The sequence below is a fragment of the Mustela putorius genome, unplaced genomic scaffold (assembly GCF_011764305.1).
Source record: "Mustela putorius furo isolate JIRA1106 unplaced genomic scaffold, ASM1176430v1.1 tig00000695_pilon_pilon_pilon, whole genome shotgun sequence".
NCBI lineage: Eukaryota > Metazoa > Chordata > Mammalia > Carnivora > Mustelidae > Mustela > Mustela putorius.
The window spans coordinates 2,368,710-2,378,881 of record NW_025421447.1 but is presented as its reverse complement, the minus strand read 5'-3'; the positions used below and the strand labels follow the sequence as shown (position 1 = coordinate 2,378,881).

Below are 10,172 nucleotides of genomic sequence, written 5' to 3'. Positions count from 1 at the left end.
ATGCTATCTTTTGTCTTATGTAAAACCTACCAGGGTACTAACTAAAGTGGAGGTGCAAATATAGATGATCTCGGTAAGGCACCCACTGCATTACACTGTATACATTACAACACGTTACAGTGGTCCTGAACCAAAGCCCCTAACAATTCTAGCACTGAATTCAATTCAGGCTTGAAGAGAAGTCTAAGTTCTAAGAATAAAGGGTGAATGAAGTAAGGAATTGATTAGAAATGTGCAAAGGGCTTCCTCTAAACTGATATTCATACAGAATGATGGGCTCTTCCCAGTGCCATTCAATGAAGAACAAAACATACCCCTACAGTTTAAGAGTTTCCAAACTTACTAGTCGATTCATAAGGACTATGAACATTTTCCAAGTGGCACTGGAGCTGGAAGGGTGTGGAAAACTGGCGGTAACAGTGTTGGCAGATAGTATGACCATCTACCTCACCGTTCTGCTGATCGAGTTCTACATGATGTTTCATATGGTTCATGAATCTGTAGCAGAGCACAAGAAGTAGAGAAAACAAAAAAATCAGCAGCCAGGGAATCCCAGAACACATATTATGTACCACCCCCTGCCTTGCTTGGGACAGTCCTTTTCTGAGCCCAGAAAAGGGTTCTTGAAACTAAGAGTTCTGTGGAAAGATGTACTGGTTTCCCTTACCCCACGCAAAGTTATCTCTTATTATTCCCACAATACCTCCTCCTTCTGTAGTACCACTTACTGATTTAATGATAATCCTTAGACTGGATAACAGGACTACTGCCCAAAGAGAAAAGACAAATTTCTCATCCAGGGTTAACTTCTGAGGCTCTTCAACACTTACCGAATGTTGTTTTTTAGCCTTTTGGTACAATGTGGGCATCGGAAAGATGTGGCAACCTTAGGGAAGTTTGTGAGCTGGGCCACTTTGCCACCATCCCGTCCGTAGTAGAAGTCATCTACTAGCATGATGAGTTTGGTCTGGACAGCATCACCCACATTCTCATTTGGCTCTGGTACTTTGGAAGGCGGTGACAGAGCAGGAATAGGTGTAGAAGAGGGTGTGGAAGCAATAGGAGCTGTTTTCTCAGGGGATGGGGGCTTTGCAGCTGACGGGACACTGGGTTCTGAATCCACAGACTTTCCTTTCTTCTGGTATTCCACCATTTCTGGGCAACAGTACTATAAAGGAAAATCACTGTAGTTATCTTGGCGGCTGGGATATGCCAACTCCCCAACCTCATGAACATCACCTGGGAATGGTTTGGTTCCAGGTATTCTCACCCAGGTTTCACCCTTCAGTTTTCTATAGTGTTTCTAGGATTATGGCTTCTTCTAATGGATATTTATTTATAGCCATATGCCTCTCCTAACCCAGTATCTTGTATTTCTCCTTCCTGCCTTGGATACTTCAACCACTTACTAGCGTAACTTGCCTCTGAATTCCCCAGCAAGAAGAAATTCCAATCTTTGTGTCTGGACTAATACCAAAAAAATGAAAAGGCTAGAAATGAGAACTGGTTAATGACTCCTGGTTCATCCAAGGACAATAAACAGAATATAAACTGAGGGATATCTAGGTGGCTCAGTTGGTTAAGCATCTGACTCAGCTCAGGTCATGATCTTGGGGTCCTGGGACTGAGCCCTGCGTTGGGCTCCCCACTCAGCAGGGAGTCTGCCTGTCCTTCTCCCTGCTCAGGGAGTCCCTCAAATAAAATCTTACAAAAGAAAAAATACAGGTGTCTGCGTGGCTCAGTTGGTTAAGTGTCTGCCTTTCACTCAGGTCATGATCCCAGGGTCCTGGGATGGAGACCCATGTAGGGCTCCCTGCTCAGTGGGGAGCCTGCTTTTCCTTCCTCTGCCTTTCTCCCTGCTTGTGGTCTCTGGCTGTCTCTCTCTCTCTCTGTCAAATAATAAATAAATAAAGAAAGAAAGAAAGAAAGAAAGCAAGCAAGCAAGCAAGCAAGCAGCTTTAAGAAAAAGGAAGAAAATAAACCAAGGGGAGCCTGCTTCTCCTTCCTCTGCCTTTCTCCCTGCTTGTGGTCTCTGGCTGTCTCTCTCTCTCTCTGTCAAATAATAAATAAATAAATAAATAAATAAAGCAAGCAAGCTTTAAAAAAAAGGAAGAAAATAAACCAAGGTCAACTTGGTTTGAGTGGATTACCTAACAAACCTGTCCTCCTGTGCTCCTGTGTAGTTTCAAAATCAACCACAACCAAGGAATTAAGGTTGCATATGTTCCAATCTACTTGAGAGTCTTTAAATATATCCTTCTACATTCCAAAGTATGAAACTCTTCTAAAATAGGCCAGAAAGGAGCATAACCCTTTAAGAAACTTCTAAGTCATTTCAGAGTCCCTGCTTCACATGCTCCTAATCCTAGAGGAGGTATGCAGTGGTAGCCACTGAGGCCGGATCCCCATCAAAACTGCTATCACTTACACACATGTGACCTCTCAAAGCTTCAGTAACACGGAATTGAGCATTACACCGTGGACATATTTTCCGTCCACCATCCTGGAGGTCGAACACTGGGATGGAAGAAGAGGTCACTGGAAGAAGTAAGAAGCATTGATAAGATTAATGAGATGATACTAGAAACAGATTACTGGCCCTTTGAAGAAATGTTAAACAACCCCTGAAAGGCATATTAAGGTTGATACGCAAGCATGAATGATCATTATGAGGACCATTCTTTTAACTCTAGGCCAGGGGTCAGCAAATCACAGCTCCTAGACAAAATCCAGCCAAATTTCTATTTGGCCCATGAGCTAGGAATGGATTTTACTTTTTTTGGAGGTTATACAACTTTTTCTTTAGTTGAGGTAAGACATACTTAAAACTTACCTCTTAACCATTTTCAAGGGTATAGTTAAGTATATTCACATTGTTGTACAAGCAGAACTCTTTTCATCTTGTAAATCTGAAACTCTATCCATTTAACAATTCCCCATTCCTCCTTCCTCTTAGTCCCTGGCAACCCCTGATCTACTTTCCATCTCTGATTTTGACTCTTCCAGGTACCTCATATTAAGTGTAATCATACAGTATTTGTCCTCTTGCGACCAACTTAGTTTAGTACTTAGAAGAATGTCCTCAAAGTTCATGAATGTTACAGCATTTATAAGAATTTCTTTCCTTGAACAATATGCTACTTTATGTATATTCCATATTTTGTTTATTTATTCATTGGTTGATGCTCACTTGGAGACTGCCTCCACTTTTTGGCTATGGTGAATGCTGCTGCTATGAACATGGGTATACAAGTATCTGCCCGAGGACCTGCTTTCAATTCTTTTGGGTCATAACCCAGAAGCAGAATTGCTGAGTCAGATGGTAATTTTATACTTCACTTTTTGAGAGACCATCATACTAATTTACATTTTCACCAGCAATGCACAGGGTTCCAATACCTACACATTCTCACCAACACTTGTTACTTTGTTTTTTGGATAAGAGCCATCCTGATGGGTGTGAAGTGGTATCTCAACATGGTTTTGATTTGCAATTCTCTAATCATTAGTGATGGTGAGCATCTTTTCATGTGCTTAACAGCCATTTATTTATCTTGTTTGGAGAAAGGTCTATTCAACTCCTTTGCCCAGTTTTTAATTGGGCTGTTTTTTTTTATTGTTGAGTTATGCTTTATATATTCTAGATGTTAACCCTTTATCAGATATATGATTTGCAAATATTTTTTCACATTCACTGGGCTGCTTTTTCACTCTATTCACAGTGTCCTTTGATACCCAGAAAGTTTAAAATTTGATGTAGTCTCGTTTTATCTATTATTCCTGTATCTACTGTTATATTTTTCTTTTGGTGTCATATGCAAGAAATCATTGCCAAATTCAATGCCATGAAGCTTTCCCCTGTTTTCTTCTCTTACAGTTTCAGCTCTTACGTTTAGGTCTTTGGTTTGCAGAATTAATTTTTACATACGGTGTTTAGGTCCAACTTCACTGGATGTGGATGCCTGATGTTTCTGATACCATTTGTTAAATGTTTTTACATTTTTAAATGGTTGAAATGAAAGCTAAATAAGGTATTCTGACACATGAAAATTACATATAATTCAGGGGTGCCTAGGTGGCTCAGTGGGTTAAGCTTCTGCCTTCGACTCAGTTCATGATCTCAAGATCCTGGGGATGGAGCCCCGCATTGGGCTCTCTGCTCGGTGGGAAGCCTGCATCCCCTTCTCTCTCTGCCTGCCTCTCTGCCTACTTGTGATCTCTGCCAAATAAATAAATATAATCTTTTAAAAAATTACATATAATTCAGAGACCATAAACAGTTTTAGTGGAACACAGTCATGCTCATTTGTTTGTGTACTGCCTGTGGCTGCTTTTGTACCATAAGGGCAGAGACCATATTTAGTGCACAAAGCCTAAATTACTATCTGGTCCTCTAGAGAAAGTTTGCCGACCTCTGCTCTAGACCACTGAAAATCCTTATGCTCATATCTTGTCTACACCTGAAAACCTCTCTAGTACATCCCAACTTTAAAATCTTGTGTAGAAATCTATCTCCTCTGTGAAGCTTCTTTTTATTATTATCCCACCCATCTCTGATCAACTGGTCCATTTCACTCATCTCCACAGCACAAGAAACACAGAATTATCTCCTTACAGCTGATTTAGTTACACTTTTCACAGTGGCTATCCCTTTCCTACACTAGAGTTTTTTGTAGAACAAACTGTGGCAACTACATTTTATGTCTCTATTTCAAAGCATAAAGTGCTAAAGTAACAAATACTTTATTAATGTTTCTGAATGACTGGGTACTCCGTCTTTCACAGTACTGTACCTTTCATTGAAGATTCAGGTCCGCTGGTTCTCTGGGAGCCATGGGCAGAGTTGTTGTTGGATACCACCACTGGCCCAGGACTCTGGCCCAGGGAAGGGATGGTGTTAAGAGTATTCACCAGTTTGGCTACTTCATTGCTATTTTCACCTGTAACCCCAGGTCGCTTCACAGTGACAAAGCTGGCAATGCTCACTGCAGGTGGAGAGGGGAAGGAGGGAGCTATGTTGGCCAAGTGAAAATCATCTGTTCTCCACCCACTGCCCCCCGCCCAGCACTGCCATCTCCACTTCCCAGGGCTCACCTAGCTTGGGATTGGGGGTCTGGCTGGACTGGCCTGGAGGCTGAGCAGCTAGCTGCCCCAGTGAGGTCGGCTGTGTGGCAGTGGGAGTGGTGGAGGTGCTGGGTGTGGACTTGGTTTGCTGGGACTGGGACTGTGGGACGGTGCTCCGAATGGTCAGAGTAGCTGGGATGACAGTGGTGAAGGTGTTGGTGGTGGGCCGCACAGGCATTGTGGAGCCTGGCCTCACTGGGGTCATCTGAGAGAACACTTGTGGGACTCCAACTGTCGGCTTAACAAACTGGGTACCTGGGGCTTCAAAAAAGAGACAAAGAAAAGCACCAAAGCTTGGTCAATAAGCTCACCTCTCATACATTCTACCTGTATTTACTGAAAATACTAGAACAAGAAAAGGTTACTGCCCCAAAGTGTTTGGTGGCCATCAGAGGTGAACAAGAGTAGCACACACTCTATTGTCAAGACAATACATATCCAAGGTGATAAAAGATCTTATAGTAAGGAATCAGCCCTATTAAATTGAAGAAAGAAGATTCCTATCAACTCTTCTCACAACACCTTACCACACTGCCTTTTTTATCCCAAGAATTTAATCAAAAGTGGCTGGACCTCAATACTGGAAGAGGAAGGATAAGTACAGATAGGAGGCAGTGTGCATATATATAAGGCCAAAGGGCAGATGCAGTCCTAAAATAAAGCCAGCTTTCTCTCTCAGGATACTAACGGAGTCTTCCAGTCTTTCATATGAACTCAAACAGAAAACTGACTATGCCATTCTACTAGCATCCCAGAGGTCAATCTCCTTGCTCAGCTGTAAATAATTCCATTAACAAATATATAGAAATATCAGAACTAGGTAAGTTAAATTCATTAGACTTAAGGCCAAAAGCACTGTGTGGGCTCTGAGAACAACAACAAAAACTTAGGAAGACGAGCTTATGGAAGCACCCAAAGAACAATTTATTAAGATTTTTTTGGCCTGAATTGCAGTAAACTTACAGGAACTAAAGAACTGTGGAGGAAAATCACAAGATTTTAAAAAAGTATTTTAATTTAGTTTCTTTAAAAAAAAAACTACTAACTAGTCACTGGCAAATTTATCATCAAAGGATAGGTCATTTGTTTTATATCCAAAATCTATGCTATAAAATTAAAGCAAAATAAAGTTTATAATCCCACCATGTAAGTGAATAGACTTATTAAGAAATGTGCAATTTGGGAGTTTTCATTAATGATATTCCTTCAGGATAACACACGTAATAGCTGATTAAAACACCAGAAAAGGACTATATAAACCCTGTTTGAAGGGTGGTAAAAAGTTAAAAAGAAAAATAAAACCACCATCCTGGTCAAAGGTTAGAAAGTTTTTTAAAAATTTAGCTTAAAAATGGAGCTTAAATCAGTATGATCTTTGCATTTTTAGACTTTCCTTAAACTTCTGAAACAAGAAAAACAAATCTTCCGGATGCCAGTTTATTTTGAATGGGTAGACATTTTTCCTTACCTGGGACTAGTGTTATTGGTCTAACCGTTTGGCCTTGCTGTACGTTCAGCACAATCCCAACCTGATTCATTGCATTTTGTACAGGCCGGACATTTCTTACAGGAAATCCCTGCATTAAAAAGCAAAATGATCTTTAACATGGAGATCAGCTAACACTAGCAGAGATTGCAATAAGACTACATCTTAAAAAATTCAGTCTTACCTAGTGGTTCTTTTTCTAGAGGTATAACTTTTAAATGACTGAGATGGAGAAATCTAGGAATTTTGGCAAACTTTTGAGTGACAAAATATCAAAACTGAAGAATAAGCTTTAGTACATATGAGCAAAAAGGAAAACATACTTCCTCTTAAAAGAACCTCAGCTTAAAAAATACCTCATCCACCAACTGGCCCCTAAACAGATAAAGGCACAGAAGAAGGGGGAAAAAAAAAAAAAGGCACCAGGAATATTCACTGGAGTGATTCAACACAAAAAATTGCTTTTTTTGTTGTTGTTTTTTTAAAGATTTTATTTATTAGACAGAGAGAGATCACAAGTAGGCAGAGAGACAGGCAGAGGGGGAGGAGGAAGCAGGCTCCTTGCTGAGCAGAGAGCCCAGTGTGGGCCTCCATTCCAGGACCCTGAGATCATAACCCAAGCTGAATGCAGAGGATTAACCCACTGAGCCACCCAGGTGCCCAGCACAAAACAATTGTTAAGAAATTGTTCCCAAAGTCCACTTCAAAGGCGGTAAACCTCTGGCAAACTTTTAAGAAAAGAATTTCTAACTCAGGAAGCCACAGGCAGAGAGAAACACTTGCCTTTATGTTACACATTCAGCATTAGGCTTTCAACTTCAACTCACGTTATATGTCATATAACTCACGTTATATGTCAAATAAGTCATCTTCCTCCTTCTCTTCCAAAGATAATCCCTGCACTTTACCAATTTCACGAGTCAACTAACTCACCCCATTTTAAGAAAAACAGCCCAAGCAAAGGGCAGGAAGTGTTAAGGACCAAGTGTTAAAGCTTCCTAATCAAAGCTTTCCCACTAATTTCTGCCCAGATCTCAATCAAATCACTTAACAGCCCTCTAAAGGACTGGAAGAGGAAATTACCAGGAGCGTTACATTTGGCTTTCTTTAAAAATCAGTATCAAATTAAAGAACAGCAAATGAGAAAGCCAGGTCAAAAGATAGGACTTAGAGTTCTAAGTTAGAGCCGCCAATGGTTCAGTATTTTTCTCTCTTCCCCTACGCAGCACCAGAACTGAGTCTAACTCACCTGTGTAGTGATGAATATTGGTTGTGAGGCCACAGGAGAACTGGTCACATGATTGGCATTCTGCATGACCTGGACAGGCCTCAACACTGGTTGAGTAACCATTGTGCCAAGACCTGGAGCTGGATTCTGGGTTAGGATGAGTGGCTGTCCACCTTGTTGGACCAAAGAATTGCCAGCTGAAGGTAAAAGTAAAAGGAAGAAAGAAAAAAAAATGTAAGAAAAAAAACCCCCACATTTTATAAGTAACAGTACAGTCTCAGATAAGAAATGGTATCCCAGATAACAAAATATTCAAGACTGCCACACTCACCTTAGGTTTAACATCACCATATGCACCAAAAATGTAAGCTTTACCCAAATCTAAAACTAACAGAAAAACTGCAGATAGGTTTCATGTCATGAACCTAGAAGTGAGATTTCTACAAGGCTATCATTCTGACTCTAACAATATTGGTATATGATTTAACGTAATCTCTCCACACCAAATTAACAAAACAAAGTAACATATAATTTCTTTTTCCATATTTTAACTAGGTAAAACTTAACTTTGTCAGAATACAATTTGTTGTTAGCTAATTCACTTTTAATCTTTTTAAAAGTGGCATATTTATCAACAAACATTAATTCAGCAAGCACACAGAATCTAAAGAATGGCACCTCTTCCTAGTGAGTCAAAGCTCAGAAATCTAACAGATTCTCTAAACAACCACTGTCTTTTATGGGTATGGGAACACAGAGATTGACAGGTTAACTCTTTTTTCTCTTTTGTGTCATCAGAACCAATAAAGAAAAGACTTGGTCAAAAACTAACCAACATTCAGTGAAAAAGGTATGACTTCAGAAGATAATAGTTCCTTCAAAAATAAATATCAATAAATTGACTACTATTGAACCACTTTAGGTTCTTTTTTTAAAAGATTTTATTTATTTATTTGACAGAGATCACAAGTAGGCAGAGAGGCAGGCAGAGAGAGAGAGGAGGAAGCAGGCTCCCTGCTGAGCAGAGAGCCCGATCCCAGGACCCTGAGACCATGACCTGAGCCGAAAGTAGAGGCTTTAACCCACTGAGCCACCCAGGCGCCCCACCACCTTAGGTTCTTAATGTTTTATTTTTTTTCCAAAGATTTTATTTATTTGAGAGAGAGAGAGAGGTCACAAGTAGGCAGAGCAGCAGGCAGAGAGAGAGGGAGAAGCAGGCTCCCTGCTGAGCAGAGAGCCCGACATGGGGCTCAATCCCAGGATCCTGAGATCCTGACCTGAGCTGAAGGCAGAGGCTTAACCGACTGAGCCACCCAGGTGCCCCTAAATGTTTTAAAGTCTATTTACTACATTTAGCAAAAAAGTCGTTAATACTAAGTTTCTCGATTTACAGACAATACTCCAAAACCACACAGAAAATTTGAACATCAATATACCTAAATCGGAGATTCAAGCAAGATACTGCCTCAACTTTTTACCTTAAATAACCAGAATGGGATGGGTTCCTATGAACTGTATGTCCTACTTTGACAGATGGAGTCACTGCAGTTAGCTACAAAGCTAGACCACTGGAGTGAGTATATTTCTGGCTATTAATGGGCCAACAATGGTCTGTCCCACTTTTTTTTTTTTTTTAAAGATTTTATTTATTTGACAGAGAGAGATCAGAAGTAGGCAGAGAGGCAGGCAGAGAGAGAGGAAGGGAAGCAGGCTCCCCACTGAGCAGAGAGCCCAAAGCGGGGCTCGATCCCAGGACCCTGGGATCATGACCTGAGCCGAAGGCAGAGGCTTTAACCTACTGAGCCACCCAGGTGCCCCGGTTTGTCCCACTTTTATCCAGAAAATAAGTGCCCATCAGGAACTAGACCTCATAGTTACTAGGCCAGCTGACTAGTGATTATGAGGCTGACACAGATAAAAAATTACAAGTTCCATCTCTGCTAATTATACTGGCAATTTACTATTTTAATTTAAATGTCTTATTATGCAGAAGTTAAAATACATATAAAAATACCATACCATAATGAACTCCCATGTATCCATCACTCAGCTTCAACAATTATTAACTATGGTCAATTTTGTTTTTTCTATACCTCTCATCCACATTCTATGAATCTTTCTAATAATTCCAATGAATTCTAATTCTAATAAATTATTTTAAGTGATTTCCACATTCTTTTTTTAAAAATATTTCATCCATTTACTTGAAGGAGAGAGACAGCACTAGTGAGCACAAGCAGCGGGGGAGCCACAAGGGGAGAGAGAAAAGCAGACATCCTGTGTAACAGGGAGCCCAACTTGGGGATCGAACCCAGGACCCTGGTACCATGACAT

The 10,172-nt window shown here is 40.5% G+C and overlaps 1 protein-coding gene across 6 annotated transcripts in view; it reads right to left on the bottom strand.

The window, feature by feature from the left end:
* The window catches only part of POGZ (pogo transposable element derived with ZNF domain), a 49,581-nt gene that overhangs the window by 15,478 nt on the left and 23,931 nt on the right, over window positions 1-10,172 (bottom strand). For 4 of the 6 annotated variants that reach the window (XM_045083072.1, XM_045083074.1, XM_045083075.1 and 1 more), the window contains 7 exons: window positions 7,860-8,035; window positions 6,593-6,701; window positions 5,095-5,385; window positions 4,794-5,012; window positions 2,429-2,538; window positions 831-1,168; window positions 344-498 (listed from right to left, as the gene is read on the bottom strand). In XM_045083072.1, the coding sequence (XP_044939007.1) occupies window positions 344-498; window positions 831-1,168; window positions 2,429-2,538; window positions 4,794-5,012; window positions 5,095-5,385; window positions 6,593-6,701; window positions 7,860-8,035 (1,398 nt within the window). The remainder of the gene's footprint in view (window positions 1-343; window positions 499-830; window positions 1,169-2,428; window positions 2,539-4,793; window positions 5,013-5,094; window positions 5,386-6,592; window positions 6,702-7,859; window positions 8,036-10,172) is intronic. The other 2 variants (XM_045083073.1, XM_045083076.1) reach the window with 1 other exon arrangement.